This window comes from Talpa europaea (genome assembly GCF_964194135.1).
Source record: "Talpa europaea genome assembly, chromosome: 7".
NCBI classification, from domain to species: Eukaryota; Metazoa; Chordata; class Mammalia; order Eulipotyphla; family Talpidae; genus Talpa; species Talpa europaea.
In genome coordinates this window covers 51508204-51529220 of record NC_140074.1, presented here as the reverse complement: position 1 = coordinate 51529220, position 21017 = coordinate 51508204, and the positions used below count along the sequence as shown (strand labels likewise).

Genomic DNA, 21017 nt, shown 5'->3' with positions numbered 1-21017 from the left:
TGCCTATGTTAGAGTGTAGACGTATGTATCTGTGGTTGCAGCTCTCCAAACCGAAAGCTGAGCCGGGTTGAGTTTCTGGGATTCCAGGGCTGTGGACAAGTCCGACGCGAGATTTTTCGGGGTCCCTAAGCCTATCTGCGTCTAGACTCCATGCGTCCCTGCCCCCTTCTCTAAAGCCCGCAATATCAATACCGCGTCCTCCGAAAAGGTTTGCCACCTGCTCAGCGGCGGGAAGCGGCCCCTCAGTCCAACGTTTCGGAAGTCGGAGAGGTCAGAAGCAGCTACCCACGCGCAAGGGGGGATCGATGCAAACCCGACAGGGTGGCCAAGAGGACCGCGCTGAGGCCTGGGTGCGCCGCGAGGGGGGCTCTGTGAATTCTGACCCAGACACTACGGACTCGCGGGGTGATGACTGGGGCGGGCGCCCCCTCGGGAACGCACATTTGTTTCACCACAGTTTGGAGCGTGCAGGGTTCGACCCCGCTTCGCCAGGGTCAGGTATTTCGGAACCTGACGAAGAACCCACCAGTCGTGCTGCTTGGCCTAATCCTCTGCCCTTCCTGGCTGCGGATGGGAACCGAGTAGTGGCCGGTGTCTCCTTCCTAATCCAAAATCCCCACACCACACACAAAAGCATGGCACAAACACAAAAACTAAAGCCAACACAGGAAAAGAGAAATCAAAACCCCATACAAACTCACGGCTCATAAACACAAAATCAAAATCGAAAAGAAAAACGCACATAAACACACATTTCACCTAAAGGCAAAACACAAACGACACCCACTAATAGGAAATCAAAACACCGCGCAGAGGGAACAGGCTTCCAAACGACACACAAAAAAGGCAGCCTTACACGGGCAAAGTACAAAACCCACATAAAATCAAAACACACAAGATAAAACCCATCAAAAAGACCAAGACTCACAGAGCCAAATCCGCTAAAATGAAATCCACGAAAAAACAACACGCAAAATACCCGAAACAAAAGACTATCTCATAATGAAAACTCACAGAAAATCAAAACAAAACAAACCCTCCAAACTGGGGGAAGAAAAAAAAAAAACCAACAAACAAACAAACAATTCCCGCCCCCAGCCTGGGGTGAAATGTCAGTTCCGAGAGGGCTTTTGATCTCAAGGCGCGGACAGGCCGCTCCTCCGCGGCGCAGCCTCCCCGCGCGGGCTAGGCGGGAGGGCGGGAAGCCTGGGCTGAGGCCCGGCGACGCAGGCTAAGAGTCTGGCGCTCCGAGATGGCCAAAAATCAAATCGCCGGGGCAGAGCCCCGGACCTGAAGGCTGCAGGAAGAAGGCGGTGCGGGGGGACTGAGCAGACTACTTGGTGGGGGGGCCGCCGGAGGATCCACAGCCACGTTTCCGATTGTGGCGAAATCGGCTCAGCGGATAAGCGTTGTCCGGTTCCCGCTGCGCCCCCAGCCCACCCCCCGCCTTTCCTACAGTTCTGGGCTCTTCCCCCTAAGTTCCGTCCCAGCCTCGTGACCACCCCCTCCAAAAAACAAACAACACTTTTGCAGAGGACGATTCACTTTCTGAAACTGCCATTGTCCGGCGGCCAAGAGTCCTCCTGTGGAGCGCGGCCCCGCCCTGGAGAACCTCGTCCCCACGACCACCCCGCTGCGGGGCCTCAAGGGTTTCCCGCAGCCTTGGCCAAGCAGCTGGACTCGGGAATGGGAAGGAGGATGGGGGGCAAGGGGGGCAAGTCTTGAGTCTGGGCTGAAGAGAAGGCTGGACGTGCCACACCTCTGCCCGGTCTCTCTCGGGGTGATTTTTCCTCCAGAATCGAGTCCTGGGGCTCCGAGACCGCGCAACGCCTCAGGGTTTGAGGGCAAAGAGATTCCATTTATGGGCCGGGGTAAGGTGTCCGGGACTCCTGTCAACCTCTGGGACATCCCAAGATGGTTCTTTTCTGTGCGGGTGCTCGAAAGGGGAGGCCCGGACTTTAGCTTTTCACAGCTTAATCTCTTTCCTGCGGGCCTGAATGAAATCTGGTTTGGGGAGGGGCACTGGTACCAAAAGGCCGAGCAGGCCATGGGGACTTTAGGGTTTTGGCACTACCCTAAAGCCTGGGACCTAGCAATAGTATCAGAACTGAAAATCGGTGTGGAAGGCTAGGGTGGCTGGAGGTCCGCGGCGGGCGCCGCCCTAGAGGTGAATCGTAGGCAACTGGAACGCTCCCTCTGTGCCCCACAAAATTGCTCGCCTTTGCACTCCCTTCAAAAGCACGGGCTTGGCAAATTGGTTTATTTCTTTAAAAACAAAAACCCGGCCTGCATCCACCAACTCGGCTGTGTTTGAAGCTAGAGGGGTCCCCTGTCCCGCGCCCCGCACAGAGGGCCGGAACACCAAAGCGCAGGGATTTGGAGAGGGTGCAGCCGCGAGGCCAGGACTTCTGGCTCGCCTTCCGTCGGCCCCTTCCCGTAGGCGCGCGGGCTAGCGCCGAGCTCGGTCTGAAGCCTTCCTTCCCTCCCCCCAACCCCCTATAAAAGTCCGGGGAGGCGCGGCGGCTGCACTGCTGCTCTCCCGGCCTCGCGCGCCGCTCCAGCCCAGCCCGGCCCGGCCCGGCCCGGCCCGGCCCGCCCCGTCTGGCCAAGTGAGCGGCCCGTTGCGCAGCGCAGCACCCCTTTCCCTGCTCCCGGCCGGCTGCGCGGGGCGGCACGCTGGGGGCGCGGCGCGTCTGGGGACATCTTGTGATGTTGGCGAGAACAGGACATGATCTCACATGGCGAGAAGCTCTTTAGTTCCTTAATCATTTCACGGTGCCTTCGGTCGCTTTTTTTCCACCTAAAACGTTTAGTTTCAGCTCAGTGATCAGCTACCCCAGCTCGGCGGGGGAGCGGAAGGCTTGAATTATTCCGACCTGTGAGCGGCCTCTGGCACCAAAAAAAAAAAAAAAAAAAAAAAAGGGAAGCACAAAAAAGTGGAAACTTTTTTCCCTGTCCATTCCATCAAGTTCTGAAAAATCAAAATGGATTTAGAGAAAAATTACCCGACTCCTCGAACCGGCAGGACAGGTAGGACAGCGCTGCCGCTCCAGGCGTGCTAACCCAGGGACCCAGCCATGGGCTGGTCCTCGCGCACGTCGGCTCTGGGGGAGGGGGTGAGCTGCATTTTCCATTTTCGCAGGGATTGACTGCGCCTCTGTCTTCGGTGCGTTATTGTGTCTTTTCATCAAAGAGTTTACTCAATTCACATCAGTCCAAGTGTCTGAGATTTTGTGTTTTTCTCTCTATTTCTCTAAGTTTATGTGGGTGTTTGTGTGTGTGTGGGGGGGGTCTGAAAGTTTGTTTGGGGTTGTGTTTACATAGGGCCTCAGCGTGTGCCTGAATGACAATGAGTTTGTGCCTTGTGTATGTATTTTCAAAATGTCTTAGTGCGTGTCCAAGAGCTTATGTGTGTGTGTGTGTGTCTTTGTATTCGTGTGTGTGTGTAAGAGTGCATGTTCCTGGGTACTGTGCTTTTGAGTATCCAGAATGTGTGGTATCCTGTTCACCTGTCATAGCCTAAGTGATTTTGGAAAGAGATGGTTACACTGACCCCTTCATTTTTGGATGTCAAAAGCTGTTACTGTGTATACAAAAATGCTTGCCTCTTGTCATATAGATGGTGTGAGGCCTGTGGTGCTGAGATCTGTTGTGTTAAACCTGCTAACAGTCAGGCTGAGGTCTCATTCTTCAGGGAGAGCCAGGAGTTCAGGGTATGCATCCCCTCAGTGTGGGTGTTTGGTGCGGCTGCTTCACTCTGTGGGCACTGCTGAGACTACCATTCCACTAAAGGTTCTGCTGTGGCATGCACAACCTGCATGTGAGAGTGGGCAGCCTGCAGGCTAGCCATCACATTTTCTAGGGACCCCAGCCTGTCTTTGCTTTCAGCTAGACAGACTTCTGATTCTGGTGTGTGTGTGTGTGTGTATAGTATGATCAGGTTTTATCTTGTGGTTGCTGCTCCAATGGAGGAGAGCACAAGTGGGTGGACATGTGTGACGCTAGCCTGGGCATATAGCCCTGGAGCCCATATACACACAGGTCTTCCTGGCACAGGACCTGGTGTGCCTCCCACAGGCCCAGGCAGTGGGTAGCAGGGTGGGTTTATGTCTGAGAGGAGGTGGCAGGCAGCAGGAGGCCTCTGTCTGCCCTGAAGTAAAAGCTGGTAGGAGAGTCTTACTTACTAGGCCACCTGTGCTAACTCCCACCCAAGCAGTCTCCTGGCTCAGGCAAAACCTCCCCTTTCCCCATCCCCATCCAAAATACAGAGAGAGTGGTTAACCTGTACAACTCCTGGCAGAGATGTGTTTCCAAAATAGCGACTGAAGAAGTGAAGTCAACTATCTAAGAGGCAGGGAGAATTGAAGAGGAGGAGTCCCGGGGGGAGGGAATCTGGAACCCCCCTCTACTGCTCCCCACTTTCTCTTAGTAGGTGGAACTTCTAGAAATGCCTGTGCCTGGAGACTAGGTGCTGTATGTACATTTGAATTGGGTGAGAAGTCTGAGAGGGCTCAGGAGAGTGTCTGTACCACTGGCCTGGCTGCCTCTGACGACAAGTTGTCTACAAAGAATGTAATTCATGGCGGTCGATGGGCTCTTTGATTAGTTCAATCGCCTGAATAATCATTTAATCAATAAAGCATTTCATTTCTCCTCCAGACAGGCCTGGTTGGGCCTGGGGGGGGTGGGAGTCGGGGGCTAAGCTGGTTAGAGTTTTAAAGTCTGGAGAGCCACGCCCCTTCCTCACCCTGGAGTTGAGGTAAGGGCCACCTGCCTGGAAAAGAGGACATCTCTGATGATACTGCATTTCTGGCTGTCTGCATTGACCTGGGGTCTGACTGGGGAAAAGGAGAGGACTGGGAAGCTGACCAAGCTGGGGAGATGTTGAGGGTCCAGTTTAGGACCCTCTTCTCCCAACTTTGAGATCTTTTATGGGTTACCTATAACCTCAGAATTTTCTTCCCCTCAGAATTATATTCCATTCTGTCTCTTCACCTCAGTTTCCCCAACCATTTATAATGAGGAAAGAATATAAACCCTGCTAGCTCTAAGCCCAAGGTGGGGTAAGGTCAGCTTTGAGCAGAGTCCTCTTGTCTAGTGTCTTCGTTGTGGTAGCAAAAAGGAAAACTTGAGATCCAGGGAGGGGCAGTAACTTGTCAGAACATGAGGGAGTAGAACTAGAAGGTGATTTCTCTCCCTTAGATCTCTCATTTCTGCCAGGAGAAAAGACAGAACCCTTGAAGAAAAATTCCTATTGGGTAAGTTAGCTACCTGGGAGACCTGGATAGGCTGAACACTTTTTGAATGGACATTGGCATCCAGTCCCCAGTTCTGGAATGACTGGGTAGAATAACAATGCTTGCTGTCTGTAGATCTTCATCTTTCAGAACCTTGGGAGGCCTCTTCCTAAGTGTTGTTTTCCCCTTTAACACATGGGAAGCTGAGTCCTAAGAGAAGGAGCTGCCTGTCTAAAGCTCTAGGAGAGAGAAAGGTAGTCCCAGAGCCCCTGGTCTGTGGGGTGCCCTGGTAATGAGAACAAATGTGGACAAAGACAGTTAATAGTTCTTGAAAAAATTTGGTCAAACTCTTCTTTTATCTACCTACTTCAAGGACTCCTACAGACAGACCTGGGCCTGGTAGAGCAAATGACCTGATTGAGGCTCAGGAATCTGCTCTTCCAGAATTAGCTGTGTAACCTCTGGTCAGTTGCTTTTTCTCTTTGATTCTTTCTAAATGAAGGATAGAAGGAACCAACCAGATTAGGACAGGGGCATCATTGTCATTGCTGACACACACACCCCCCACCCCCCCCACCCCCGTTGCACACCCCAATAGAGCAGCACATCTGAACCCTGAAAGTCTTGTTTTGCTCCAAGCAAGAGCAGAGAAATGGGATAGAATTGGGCTGTCTTTGCAGATCTTAGGCCCACAGAGCACTATAGTCCCTTCAGCCCCCTGATGCTGCTGGGCACGTGTCCTGCTGGGAGAGGAGGGGGAGGGGAAGGTAGGGAGGGAGCATGTGCCGCTGGAAACTGGGTTTGAGGCTGAAGAGGAGGACAGAGGTAGAAGTTCTTTGGTGTCTTGGTTTCCCAGACATTATTTTCAATGGACTTTCTTTTTTTTTTTTTTTTGAGATTTATTTATTTATGCATACAAGAGCTGCGGTGCAGGCCAGAGATTGGGGGGAAGGGGGGGTGGAGTGAGAGGATTCACCAGAGACAGAGTGGAGAGCAGAACAGGCAGATCTACTGAAATACACTGCGAGGGGAGCAGTGGGTGAGACAGAGAGGTCTGCTGTGCCATGTGAATTGCTCCCTGGCCAGCCAGGAATTGAACTCATGATGCAGTGACTGGGGATAGCTTGATAGCGCTGTCTTTAACCCCTGCGCCACCAGGGAGACCCTGATGGACTTTCTTTTTAATGGCAAATCTTTCAAAGTCAATTCAATTTACATAAATGGAGTTTCTTCCTGCTTGGTTTCCTTTCTCTAGTGCCTAGCACTAAGCAGGCTGCCCAAAGTTCTGGTGGGGGAGGCAACTGTGCCATTGTTGTGCAGGGCAAGGCCTGGGGCATTCAATGCTGGGCGTGGAGAACATCTTGGCTAGTGTCTCTCTCTCGGGACTCAAACTCGAGGGCTCCTGAGCTGGCTGAGGCAAAACTGAGGCACAGAAACACAGCTTCGTCATTAACCGTTGTATAATCCCGGGCTACGCTAACTTCTCAGAGCTGCCTTTTGATGACTTGTTAGGCTGGGCTCTGTGGCCAGAATGTCAGGTCTGAGGTTTGCCTCTTGGCGTTGGAAGTTCCCAGAGGTTGTCTTGCTTTGACCATGACCGCGGTGAAACTCTTTCAGCCCTTTGTGCTTTGTGGGGTGCGGAAGGGAATCACACTGGCCAAAAGGGCTCGGCAGTCCAACACCAGTCTGAAAAGATCGCGTTCTGAGTGAAATGGGAATCTGAGGTATTCCTGCTTGGGTAATATCTTCAGTTCCATCCTACTGCAGCAATGCTCTGAGGATTCTGTCCAAGCCACACAGGAAAATAGGTTTGTGCAGCATATACTAGCTTGGCCCCCTCCTTCCGGAAAAACAAAACAACAAAGCAAACCAAAATAAAACCGCCCTGCCATCCTGAGAATGGCTCTGGGGAGCTCCTTCTGAGAAAGAGATTCCCCGTGGCCCACAACATTTCCTCAGTCCTGCTAGTGATTTGACCTTGGACACATCTTATCTCACCTTGGTCTTTGTCCTGCATATGTAAAATGGGGAACGCATACCCTCGAAGCCCTGTAGTTCAAAGACTTTAAATCTGGGTTTCTCGGGCTGAGCTCTGAGAGAGGGCTGAGGGGAGAGGTGTCACTGGCTTTGTCCCTGTCTCTCTGCCAGGATCAGATGGCAGCTTCACCAGTTTGGATTCTGGTCACTTACAATTCACAACATAAGAAGTGGAACGAACTCAAGAACCCTAACTCATCCCAGTTCCTCTGTTTTGATATTCCTGTTCCACAGGGGTAGTGGTGGGAGGAGGAGCAAGGATCCAGATGGGCAGGGTTCCAGACAAAGGAGAGATAACATGGCCACCCCACCCCAGTGCACACTGCAGCCTCCAGAGGCCTGCCTGTGGTCGTTTTCTGCAGCTGTGCCCTGAACAGGGGTGGGGTGGGGCGTCAACACCGGAAACTTATTTACTGGTCAGGGACAGCTGAGTCTAGGTCAGAAACAGAAGGTGGACCCAAGGGCCTGCCCAGAGTAGAAGTGTGAGAAATGGGGCAGAGGTGCTCTATGCTTACAAGCCTAGGACTGGAGCAGACACCCCAGAGTCCTTGTTTTTAGATTATCTTTAATATTAGAGGATCGTTGCTAGTGAATTTGAAATGGTGGGTCTTGGGACCACTCCCTTGTGCTACTGAGTCTTCAGGTCTTTGAGCAAAAAACGAACCCTGGTACCCATAGGTGCTCACAGAATTATTGCCTCCTGGGTGTAAAAGTGCTGTCCACTTGTTTCCTTTTCAGGTCCAATTCCTTTGATTTTGGTCCCAGGGCCTCACACTCTTGAGAAACTGAGAATCTCTGGTCAGATTGGGTTTTCAGATAACTAAAAGCAGCATGGTAGCACCCCTGGCAGGGCTTTGCTCATACTTTGCAGATAGAGCCCATCTGCCAATTTGCCAGTTTCAGGGACTCTTATTCACACTGCACACTATTGGGCTCATTCAGAGCCCTAGATGCCTTGTGCCAGATGCAGAATTGCCATAGCAAATGTAAGCCTTTAGCTGTGTGCAACACCAGCCCCCAAAACATTCGGCAGCCCCTGGGTCTGAGGTTGAAAAGATAAGTCCTGGACTCAGTGTTTGGCAAATTGATCTAAAGCCTCAGCTACTCTCCTTTCCCAGGAATACCCTGGTTATAAACTTCAAAGGAGGGTGAGATGTATTTCCCTCTGGTTAGCTCAGAATTGGGGCCCCTGAAATTAAAGGTAGGGGTTAGACGAGGAGGTGGCAGCGACTTAGTAGGTGCTTGTTAAATGTAGGAAATATTTCCCTGGGAAGGAGCCTTCATTAAAAACTGGGTAAGCCAACACTGCCCATTTTACGGCTTAGGAAACTGAGGTCAAAAGGGTCAGATGTGCGCGCACTACCAGTCCCTAGTAAGTCTGATGTGTTTAGACTGAAAGCTGGATCTATCTGCACAGCATTCCTTGTCTTCCTCCAGCATTTTCTTCTGTGTGTGTTTCTGGTGACTCTTCTCCCCACCCTCACCTGCTCCCCTCCCCGCCCAACTCCCGGCCTCTGCTGTCCTCAGTCCCTCAGGCCGCGGGCATGGAGGCCAGGTTCTCTCCGGACCTGCTGCGGGACTCTCCAGGCACAGTGTGGCTTCCCTTCCCCATCCCCCCTACGCGCTCCTCCAGGCCTTCGCCCCGCGCGTTTGTCAATGAACGTGGCGCCGCCGCCTGGGCCCCGCCCCCCATTCTCTCCCATTGCCCAGGTACCGGCTAATCAGGCGGAGCCCGCCGGTTGCTTAGCCAATAGGGCAGCGTCTCGGGCCAGGGCCCGCTACCACCTTTCTGATTGGTCTGATGAAGCATGATTGGCAGTTGAGCCCCCGCCCCGCCCCCGCCCCCGCCCGGAGGGAGGCTGAGCCCCGGGCGGCGCTGTCCACACGCAGCGGGTCCTGAAAGCGGCTCCGGGGCGGCGCGGTGGCGCACTGTGCGCGCCGAGCAGGCGAAGGGCTAGCGCCCGCGGCGGAAACAGCGGCAGCGCGGGCAGTCAAAGCCGGCAGCGGCTTTATCTGAGCACCAGCAGTCCCGGCGGCCTTGGTGGAGGGGACCATCCGCTCTCTCTGTCCCTTGCTTCACGCCCGGGGCAGGCGCGGCGGCCGTCCTGGAAGAGGCAGCTGAAAGATATTTGAACTAGATCCCCAAGAGAGAGCGGGGGGCTGGGGGGAGTCGAAGAGTTGGTGGGCTTCAGGCAGAGAGTTAGGCTAGAAGGAGACCGTCGCTGCCGTCCCCGTTCCTTGTCCAGCAATGGGGGAGCAGCTGGGGCTGCTGGAACTTTGAAGTCTGCGGGTCCCGGGGTGCGAAAGCTCCCGGGACTCTGGAGTCGGCCTAAGCACCAGGGGCAGAAGCGTCTCGCAACCCGCCGGGGGCCCCCGACGCGCCCAGAGAGGAAGTTCTTTGCAACTTAGTCCGAGACGTCGGATAGTCGGTGGATAGAGACTGAGGGGGCAAGTCCGAACCCCAGAGACTCAAAAAAGGAGAGAGAGAAAGGATCTGGTGGAGACCCAGGGGTGGAGAAGAGGCTCCAGAAGAAGCGAGGCCGCGGAACCCGCCTGCCAGCCCCGGGCCTCCAGCCCCCCGAGTGGAGGAAGCCAAGGGCCGTGTGTCCTGCCAGCCCTCTCAAGCCCTCTCCTATCCGGAGGCCGGGGGCTTTCAGCCGTCCCGGAGGCGGGCCCTTTCGCTATGCCCCCGAAGCTGTGGGCGCCTTGGCCGCAGCGACTCCTGCTCGGGGCCAGGTCCGGAGCCGCCGCCTGAGCCAGCCCCGGAGCGAAGCCACCAGGAGTTGGACGTCCGCTCCCAGCCAGACTGTACAAGCTCCATTTCCCGCCTCTAGAGGCAGCTCTCGGCGATCTCTGGGAGGGCGACTCTGAGAGGCCCCGAAGCTTCGGCGGTGTTTTCTGAGCCCAGCTCGCTTGGTGCCCGGCCTGGCGGCGCGGTTCCCTAGCGGTGCTGGGCAGCCCCTTGGCGCCGGGAGGCGGCGGCGGCGTGGGCCGGCCTGGAGTCTGGAGCGCCCCGATGGAAATACACTGTAAGCACGACCCGTTTGCATCCATGCATAGTAAGTAGGCGGCGAGCTCGCTTCTCTCACTCTCCAGCCGGGACGGGGTTGGGGGTGCCGGACCTCGGGGCAGGTATTAAGGCCGGGAGGACCCAGGACCTCAGTAGCCGCGCAGCCAACTTTGCCAAGTACAGGGCTCCCAGGCAGGGGATGTGAAACAACGCGCTTGGCCGCTGGTGTCTGAGCACCTGGCACCGGGAATCCCGCCTCCAGCAACGCAGAGTATAGGCAGCGAGCTGCAACCTTTAGGGTATGTGGCAGTGAAATCTCAGCGTGCCCGGAGAATCCTGGCTTGGATACGGAGTAGCTGGAGGCCAGTCCAGTTGGAGAACACGAAGTTGTAGGGAGAGGTCAGTCCGAGTCTCAGAGAGCGTCCCACACCCCGACCCAGATAGCGCCTTTTTCCGCTGTAGGGCTGATCAAGATTCGGGCTTGGGGGGAGGTAGGGCCTCCACCGGAGTCTGTGTGCTTATTATGTGTGGAGTAAGAGGTTGAGGGCTAAGGGAGGACACCAGATCCAGAGCTCCGAAAGTGTCCGGGAGTTGAAGAGGGGAATTTGAAAAATCAACGAAGTAGCAATCCCTTGGCTGAGCTTCTGCCTAGAAGCCAGCCAGCTCATTCAGAGACACTAAAAGACCCTGTTAAGTCCTTCTCTGCAGGAGCCAGCCTCATGATGGCTTCTTTCCTAAAAAAGCAAGCAAGCAAGCAAGCAAGAAAGAAAAGATCAAGAAGTCAGTCACCATACCAGTTCCCTTGCCTTTTGAAAGACACAGCGTGTGTAGGAGACGGGAAGGGTCATTTTGGGTGCTAGCAAGGCTGACCCAGCTGCCTGACCTGTCTGAATCTGTTACTTTGCCTATTAACAGATCTTCCTGTGAGATGAGTGTGCCTCTCTCGCTGTTAGATTAGGTTCTGAGATTTTAAGGAAATTCCAAGTGAAAGAAATCATGTTTCCTTTCTGCAGGCTGCAGAGCTGGGATGGAGCAACGAGGTCCAGCTTGGTCCCCTCTGGCTGTGGGTCGGGAGTTGCTCCCTGGCTGGGATCCCTCCTTAAGTCAAGTTCCTCTCAGATAGCCAGGGATCTTGCATGCCCGGCTGCATTCCCCCATTTAACAAAGGCAGCAGAGACCCGGCTGGAGAGAAGGCGAGCTTCCTCTGGCGAATTTGTCTGCTTCAGTCCCGGATGGCCAAGTGGCCTGGTAGGCAGGGAAAAGCTGATCTAGGCAGCTGGGCTGGCTGTGGGCAGGTCAGTATCTCTTTGTGTCAATTTCCTGAGGTAATCCACCCAAGAGGTAGGGAGATTTGCACAGAGAAGCCGCTTGCTCTGGTGCAAGCAAAAAAAAAAAACCAAAAAACAAAAAACAAAAAACAACAACTCAAAAACCAAAAAATAATGACTCCTGGATTCCTGGCCATTTGGGGCCTATGCCAAACTGGTTTCCAGTCCATGGTGAACCCAGCACTCTCAGCAGCCTTCTGTGCAGAGTTGAGCCGTTTCGGGGGAGACCGATTCCGCAGAGTGAGCCATAAAACAAATGAGTTGGGTCAATACTCTGAGAGGTGGGCAGGCTCAGCCAGGAGCAATAGGGGAACAAAATAGGGGAGGACTGCCCCCTGCACATCGCTCCTCACAGGCAGGAATCCAGAGACCTTTACTGCCTCCTTCTGTGCAGAGTCCAGAGACCCAGAGGTTGTGCCCCTGGCCCTTGGGGAGATAGCATCAGACCCAGTGGTCTCCAGGCTGTGTGCCAGCATGGAGAAAGCAGCTTTTTCCAGGTGCTGTTTAGCTACTGATAATGCCTGTGTCTCTGTCCCTCCTTGTCCTGGCCTTCATCTGCCCCTCCTGGAGAAGTACTCCCTCCTCCCATTTTCAATCTCCCTGGCAGCACAGTGGGGGCTGGGTCCCAGCCAGCCTAGTCCTGGCTTCTCTGGAAGTGCCCTTGGCTCTGACACTGAAAGCTATTTGCTTGCACAATGTAGTCCCCCTCAGGGGTCCCAATTTACTTGAAATTGGGGGGGGGAGTATAGTAGACCTTGAGAGACCCCTGGAGTAGTAGGGGCTCAGACCAAGTCCCACCTACCTCTTCATTTTCCTTCCTGGTCCAGATCAGTTTCTCCCCTTCCCCAGCAATTCCCTTCTCTCCTACCTCTCCCCCCTCCCCCCACTTTACTGTGGGACAACCTTGGCGTGGAGGTTGTATGGAGGCAGGCGCAGGTGCTACTAGGAAATGGGCTTCTGAGTTCCCCTGTCCCCACCCCTTATTCCAAGCTTTCCTTTTTCATCAGGACAATGACTTCCCCCTTCCCAGATGTTTCTATCTCCACATATGATTACCAGTTATAAAACACTTTTAAAGCCAGTCTCCTTCCTGAGTGACATCCAGACCTTTAGTTAAACCCATTTTACAGAGTATGATACTGAAACTTGAGAGACAAAAGGACTGACAGCAAGTTCACACAAGCAAAGCTGGATTTGGTTCTGGGATCTTCTAGGATTCATGGAAGTGGAGAAAGAGGGACAGTGAGAGGGCAGTGGACTGTGTGGGTGGTACACATCCATGCATGGCCTTCTCTCTCTGCCTGGTTTAACTGCTTCTGTATCCACGGGCAGACTGCACACGTGGGTCAGCACCAATCTGTTGGTTAGAGTCCATCGACAAGATTTTATCCCCGCCCTTTCCTTGTGTTCCTGTTTGCATGTCTGTGCGTCCCTTCATTCATCTTCTCTGCTACACTAAGAGGAATTTCAATAATCTGTGGGTTCTGGAGTTCAATCTGGAGCTGAGTCAGCAGAGACCCTCTCCCTGAGACCCTATGCCCTGGTGGGCAACATGTCCTTTCCTGGCTGAGTAGCATCTGTGGAGGCTGACTCCTTCAGACTGAGCCACAAAGGCACCAGAATATCTGCAATTCCCCCTTCTTCCTCTCCCCACCTCCAAACTCTGCTCTGTGCCCTCTGGGGGTGGGGCTGTGTTTCCCTTGCATCGGTGTCTGTTTCCTGGTTTTTGCTTGATGTGTTTATATCAATCTTTACATCAGTCTCTGTAAATCCTACCTGCCCCTGAAAAGTGTAACTGAGTGTGGGTATGCCCCTTCAGCATCCTCTTTGGTATAAACCCTCACCCAACTGGAGTGCACAGGAAGGAGAGGGTAGAGCTTGGGAGCTCAAAACAGATGCAGGGCTGGAGCTGCAATCCCAGAAAACAAAGGTCCCACTCACAAGTTCTCTGTCTTCCAGATAACCCGTTAATAGACTTCCTCCATTTTCTCTTCTGTTTTCTCCCCTCCCACAGAATATGATACTCACCTTCTTTCCCTCCCTTCCTCTCTCCCTCCCTCCCTTTCTTCCTTCCAGTCTGGCCTGTTGTGGCCGATCCTTTCCTTTTTAGTCCTCCTCTGACTTCCTCACGGGTCTCCTTTCCACGCTCTTCTTGCTGCCTGTCTCATTTAGTCTGTGCACTCTGCACCCTTCCCTTCATACTTCTTTTCCTCTTCTTCACCATCCTGCCTCCCCTCTCTCAGGCAGTTTTACTTCTTTCCAATCTCAATTGCCTTCTCAGACCACACTTGTAAGTCACTACTCTGCCAGCCTTGAAGTGCTCTATTGAATAGGACAGTGATTGAAGCAGAGAGTCAAATGGGTTTGGGGTGCTTTTTAAGAAGTTGAGGGAAGTGGTGAGCTCCCAGTTCATTCTGGGCCTGGTATCAACTGTGGACATGTGCATCGGACTCTGGAAGAGCATCGATAGCCCAATCTTTGTGGTCAAGAGTAGAGGGTTTGGGGACCTGTTGTCACCTTGCGTGTCTGATCTTTGTAGTTTTTTTCCATGATACAAGTGGCCCCCAAAGTTCACAAATGTCTTGTAGGACTAATCTTAGAATTTAAGTCTTTTGAAGGTTGCCACTGGATTTTGGATGGAAACCACTGGGTTAGTATTAAGGGACAGGCTATTGTAAATGGGCCGCAATGCCTGGGCTGATGGGTTATGCTGGGTGTTTTAGCTTCCTTTTTATCCATTCAGATGAATTTGTACCGATTTTGAACTTACTTCTTAAATTAAACCTATTCTTGAAAGATCTGTTCAATGCTTTTTTAGTAGGTACTCCCAACCCCAGAACAAAGCCTTCTTAAGATACTTGACCAGAGGTAGCTGCAGTCTTTCTGTTTTAGGTGAACTATACAATTATGTTGCAACTGCAAAATCCTATTCAGAATAATCTTCCTTTTTCCCGTATCTGGAGTCTTTTAGAATAATCAGAACTGATTCATTTTGAAAATCAAAGAGAAATTCAGTTTAAAACTAAAACTAAGTACTGCAGTTATCTCTAAAACTGTGTTTTTTTCCTGGAAATAAGCCTGAGCTCGGAAATTTTAGGAAATATTCAATTCAGACTCTTATGGGATACTTCAGTGAATTGCCCTGGCAGCTTTTTTTAGGGAAAAGATTATGTTGTGGGTATTTACACACATACCCCACCCCTATTTCAGATGCTGCTCGTGAGCCTGGATAGTACTTGAGGGTGGTTGGGGGATGACTGAGATTAGGTTTCTATTTTATGTTTTAGAGCTGGAGTGGTGTGTTTGTGTGACCTCTGAGATTCCCTGCTTCTGTAGCACAGTGAAGCCCCAATTTAAGGGATTTCCCCCTCCTTGGCCTCTGAGCTGCCAGCAGCCTTGGTAAATGCTTGGACTTGGCTTTTGCCTTTTGATAGTCATTAAATGATGTCAGTTAGTGGCTGATTAACACCTACAAGGTCAATGATTTTGCTACACTGGATCAGTCTGTGTTTACTGGTTTGGCTTTTCACTTATTGGATCCGTTTCCTTAAAGATGGACCTTGATGTAAGTGAAGGGAGCATATTGGGTAGAGAAGATACTTCCTAGATTCCTTTTATTTAAAACCCATCCTAGATTCCTTGTAAAACCTGGGACTCAGAAGCCTTCTTTGGCTTATTTATTTTCCCTGAATCAACTTAAAACTGCTTGTCAACTGCAAAACACTCCAAAAATTCCAGGGAAGCTCCTTTATGACAAATCGCGATTCGGCAGGGTGGAAGGTGGTCCTCTGACCCATTTCTTTCATGTGCTCTCAGAGGGTCCAGTGGTCAAATCTGCACATCAGCCTCACCTTTTTTGTTTATTTATTTCCTTCCCATTTTTATTGATGTGTGAGCCTCACCTTCTAAAAGAAAGGTTTGTTTTTTTTTTTTAAATCTAAGCAGTGGGTGGATTTTGTCTCAGTATTTTGCAGATACTATTAAAAAATAATTTTTTGAGGTCCCAAGCCTTTGAATCAGATTGCCGATATAAAAAAAAATTACTCCCTGAGATATAAAAAACAAAATTTACCCCCTGAGATTTAAGTTTATTGGAGTAGTACTTTTCATTATTAATGATATTTGTTAAAGGGAAGAGAGATTCATTTTAAAAAGCTTTTTAAATCTGATATCTGATGTGTTTAAAACATATTTCCTCCCCTGAATCTTTCTTAGACCTCAACATCATGTATATAGTAGGTTGTATCACCAGTATACATTTGGGTCTTCACATATTTCATTGTTAAAAAAATTGCAAGGAAAATGCCAGCAATTAAAAGAAAATAGCGTGGGGATGTTTTCTGTCAATAACCCAGTGGACTGGCGGAAGATGGACAAAAGTTAAGACTAACTTTTAAAATATGTCTGAGGTGTAGTCTGCTCCATCTGGCTCCAGGCTCAAGACATCCAGCCTATGGCCATTTCAGAGGGGCTCTGGGTGCCACTTCTACTCTGTGACTGGTTCTAACCACCCTTTCCCTTGCCTTTGTTTCTGATCTGTTTCAGGACATGGAGGAGTGAATCAGCTTGGGGGGGTTTTTGTGAATGGACGGCCACTCCCGGATGTAGTTCGCCAAAGGATAGTGGAACTTGCTCATCAAGGTGTCAGGCCCTGCGACATCTCCAGGCAGCTTCGGGTCAGCCATGGTTGTGTCAGCAAAATTCTTGGCAGGTAAAGGCAGGAGCTACAGGTTTCCCTTGATTTTTCAAACAACAGTCTAAAACCTGACCCAGCGGCTACCCAGTGTGTAGGTCAGAGTGAGCATCATGGTGCCACTTTGCCCATTGCACAGCACTTTAGAGTTTACAAAGCCCTTTTGAGACCAATCAGTTCAAAGTAGCCATGGGAAACCCCTGTTACGAGTGACCCATGGAATGGGGTGACTAGTCCAGAGGGATGGCATGTCTTCTGAAAGCCTGAATTATTCCAAAGTACCCAGGAGTAAGAAATCCTTAGGAATTTCCTCCTACACACCTTAGGTGAGCCTAGGGCCTGAGCAGGGCTGTGTGGAAAATCTACAAATTATAAATCACTAGCCAGAGTTCAACATTTCACTTTAATGTTTCAAAAGCACATTCCATTTTTAAAAGTCAAGTCTCATTTTTCTGTTGTGGGTTATCATCAACCTTATTGTGTCGGGCTGCAGTATTTTCCTTCTATCTGCTTGGTTTCCTTTGTAGTGACAGACATCCTAAGTATATATTAAATTAAAGAAGAAAAAAATCAAACCAAACACAAACTCTCAAATCTGACACTTGAAACTTGCCACTTGACCCAGTGATTTGCTGCAAGCAAAACACTAACAATGCCGATTCTCCCAGAGGGCTGTTCAGCCTTTTAGCGCTGCCCTCGTTTATTTCCTCGGCTGAGCCTCACTCAGCACAATGCAGGGATGTGTATTTTGAGATGAGGAAACAAACCTAAGAGAGACGAAGTGAGTGACCTGTGTCCATAGGGCCGGTCAGTACTTGAACTGTGAAGAAAGGACTCCTAGATCATCCATAGCCCCAAATCAAAGCCACCGTTTTGTTTGCAGGCATTGTGAAGTTGTACTGGCAGCCAGGAACATTCTCGGCTTTCGCTGTTCTTTTCCCTGAGTCAGAAAACAACCTTAGTCCTGTTGCTTTCAGTTTGAGAACAGATATACCTGAATAGCAGAGAAATATTTTGAAGTATGTGACTTCATGACTTGCTGCTTGCTCTTGCCCTCCCATCTGCTGGAATTTAAGACCTTCTCTCGAGTGGAGGGAGCAACAGCTTCTAACCTTGGGAACCTTGCTGGGGCCAAGGAAATAAGTTTCAGAGCTAGGGGTCTGGCAACCTTTTAGGGAGCTTGATCCCTGTGTTTCTTCCTCGTCTGCCTGCCCTTCACAGGTCACCTCAATGGTGCAAGTTGGCGGTGCCACTCCCGGTTAGTACTCAGCAAGCAAACGACCCCCAGCCACAGTTCAGGGAGAAGGCAGAGCTCTTTATCAGTTCTTGGTAGATGGCAGTTTTAGGTAGGAGGATGAGAGCAGGAGTAGAAGAGGAAAAATAGAGGAGAGGGAGATAGAGAAAGAGAGAAAAAGGAAACAAAGAGAAAAGGAGAGAGAGAGAGAGAGAGAGAGAGAGAGAGAGAGAGAGAGAGAGAAGATAGAAGGAGAGAGAGAAGAAAAATATTGGCGATTCCCAGCATTAGACTTGTACAGCCGAATGGATCTTAGCTTGCTTGTTGGGAGGCTGCTCCACTATACCGAGGGAGGGAGAGAGAAAAAGAAGGCTCCTTCCTTTGTTTTTGCTGAGACATCTTTGCTGAGCCGACATTTTGCTCGATACTTGAATTCTTCTCAGGGCAAGATGCTGAGCCCTTCTCAGAGGGGATGTCCAAATGCCAGGTCCTTATGTCCTGGTGCTGGGAGCCCTACAGATCTCTCCTGGAGATTGAAGGGGACAGGGTCCCTTGCCAGACCCCTCCGGCAGCCTTCTGAGGCCCGAATAGATTTGTCACTAGGTACAGTGGCACTCGGAAGTTACGCGCCGCTCCGGTGCCTGGCCGTTTAAGTTGTCAACAATAAATTGGAATTTCATAGCTCATTATTTTCATAACTAAGAACCACAGTGGACAAAATGTCACTCTAATTAGAACTGCCTTTTAAGAAACAAGTTCAGCCCTAAAACAGTGTGACTGGAAATTTCTGAACTGGGGCTGTTTCATCCACTGAGATTTTTTTTTTTTGGTCGCCAAAGAATTTGATGGGCGCACACAGGTGACAGATTGTGGAGAGTGTGCAGTGGCTGTGTTTTCAGAAGCTGCAGGGCAAGGCCGGCAGAGTCCCTGCAGGCATGCAGGGACCCCCATCATCTTGGAACGTGGGCAGTCTGCCAGTTGCGTGGGTATTCAGTCCACAGAGCTCAAGACTCCAGAGGCGCTCGACAGGCACAGCCTGGTTGTTGGAGGCCCATTTAAATCCACCCAGAAGACCTGGCTGTTGTCTTCTTTCACTGGAGCCTGGGTGGACGGTTCAGACCACTTGGAATTGGGTGGTATGTTATACAGTAATAAACACTCAGAGGGTTTTAATCCACAACGCATGCTCTTTATGTTTTGCTAAGCTTTTTCTTAATCATTCTGTATTTCCGCCTTCACAACAGCCCTGCAAGCAGGGCAGGCATTGCCATTTTATACAAATGTGATGTCTGAGACTCAGGGCAGCTAAATGAGTTGGCCAAAGCCGTACAGTGAGTTGGCTTCAGAACCACTGACTAGTAACTACATTCGTGACTCCCAAACTAATGCTCTTTGCTCAGAACTGCACTGGGTGTTGGTGGCTGCTGTTCGTCTGTTGTGTGGAAGCTGAAGGACTAAGCAATTGTTTTGCTGAGCTGAAAGGACAGTTATTTAGTCTGAATCCTCACTTGATACAGTTGCCAAGTGAGGTTTCCTGAGTATAGGGTTGTCGTCTATGTGCTTGACCTGTGTGTCGGTCAAAAGGAAGACAGAGATCTCTCAGGTCACAGTTGGCACTGCTCGGGTGGAATCGGTAGAGAGGCTTCTATGCGGGGCAAGTGGTGGGGGAGAAGAGGCTCCATCTTGCCACCTTCTCAGAGTGGCTGCATGAATATTGCCGTATCATTCAGCGAACATGTTTTGAGCACCCAGCGTAGGGCTATCTGTGTGTGTGTAACTCTTGCCTCAAGGCATTTGGGGACTATTGATTGAGTGAGTGAATAAATGAAAAGATGAACATGAAAATGCCTGGTAAACAGTAAAGCTCTATACAAATTCAAGGGATCATTATTACTATCACTTTAATGTTATAGCCAAAGCAGCAATTGACTTGAGTGGTAGGCTTGCTGGGTATAGTCAGTTTGAAAGCTGGGGCTGCCTCTAACTTCCAGAAGGGAGTTGGGCAAGTCACTTAGTCTTCTGATGATAGGTTTTTCCTTTTATTAAACCCAGCTGGCCTCTCAGGATCGACGTGAGAGTTAAGATAACTCAAGGGAGATCTCTGTAAACTTTAAAGCCGGTGTCTAAATGAGTTGTTGTGTTGATAGCAAAAAATGACTTTCTATGGCAAAATTGAAATGATAATTGGAGGCAGCAGACATGGCTGTGTGCCTTGATTTATGGATTTTTCTAGACTGGGAAAAAAGTATTTTCTTGGATATTTCTATAAAAATCTGCATGCAACTAATAATTTTTCAGCAATTATAGAAAGAGGGGGGATAAGTTGGGCTTTCCCTTATGGTCAAAATTTGTAAATGGCTCAGTATTTTCAATGAAAAATATAATTTTCACTTCCATGCCACTGCTCCAAAATTATTTCTACTGTTTCTGGAATGTCATTAAAATTGATCCTAAACAGATTTAACCCAGGATGAGAATTTCAGCACTTCTTTATATGTAAACCAGTCTTGTTCCTAGGTAGCCTTTCCCAGCAATTCCGTGGAAGAATGGCCTCTTTCCCTTCCTTATTATAAACTCTAGTTAGGTTTAAAAATTACTAGTCATTTTTAAAATGTCTTTTTGGTTAAATTTTTTTTCAACTGCCACATAATCTCTTTTCCAAAAGGAAGTCAAGAATTCCTTTGTAAATGTTGAGATATCCCAGTGAAGGCTCAGATTCAGAAAAGGAATCAAGCTATTTTTTACTCTGAAATGATCTTTCATGGCACTTTTCTCCCTGGTCTCGGTTTTACTGTTAAACCCTGACATCCTATTTGCGCTAACGAGGAAGAGCTGATAGCATGGAAATGTCCTTAGAAATAGCGATTTACCTCAGGGGAGGTCCCTGGAAGAGCTGCCTTGACTTGTGGTTGTTTGTTTGTTTGTTTGTTTTGGATTTGGACTTATATAGAACATGTATTTCCAGTTCATTCTGGAATCCTTTTAATTTTAAAACATGGTTATTGTTTTTCTCTTATGAAAAATAAGTTGCATTTTAGGGGAAAGTTTCACAGAATGCAGACAAGTCTGCCAAGGGATAGGAAAGCTGATCAAATTAAAGGTACAAGCCAACTCTCTGGGGAAATTTTAGCTCAGGAGGCTGAGCCACTGTTCTGGCTTGGTCAGTTGGACTTGTGTGATCCTGGGCAAACTGTTTAACCTCTATGGATCTCTGTTTTATACCTATAGATGGGAATCTATTCATTCATCAATTCAATCATTCAGTCATTCAAAACATATATGTGGTTTGGAACTATTATGGGATCAAATGGGAAAGCTGACTTGTAAATTTTCTGTAACCTATAAATGGTAGACAAATGTGAAAGAATGAAGGAATGAATGAGTGAATGCTAGCATCTTGACCAGGGCTATCCAGTACAAATATAATGTGATTCATGTATGAAATTTACAAATTTATGGCAGCACTTTCAAAACAAGA

The 21017-nt window shown here is 49.9% G+C and overlaps 1 protein-coding gene across 8 annotated transcripts in view; it reads left to right on the top strand.

Moving 5' to 3' along the window:
• Nucleotides 1-2848: 2848 nt before the first annotated feature.
• PAX5 (paired box 5) overlaps nt 2849-21017 on the top strand; it is a gene marked incomplete at both ends in the record, with an annotated part of 160773 nt that continues 142604 nt past the window's right edge. For 7 of the 8 annotated variants that reach the window (XM_084239211.1, XM_084239210.1, XM_084239208.1 and 4 more), the window contains 2 exons: nt 2849-3030; nt 16158-16323. In XM_084239211.1, coding sequence (XP_084095337.1) covers nt 2985-3030; nt 16158-16323 — 212 coding nt within the window. Of the gene's footprint in view, nt 3031-10290; nt 10334-16157; nt 16324-21017 lie in introns of those variants that run through there. The other variant, XM_084239205.1, reaches the window with a different exon arrangement.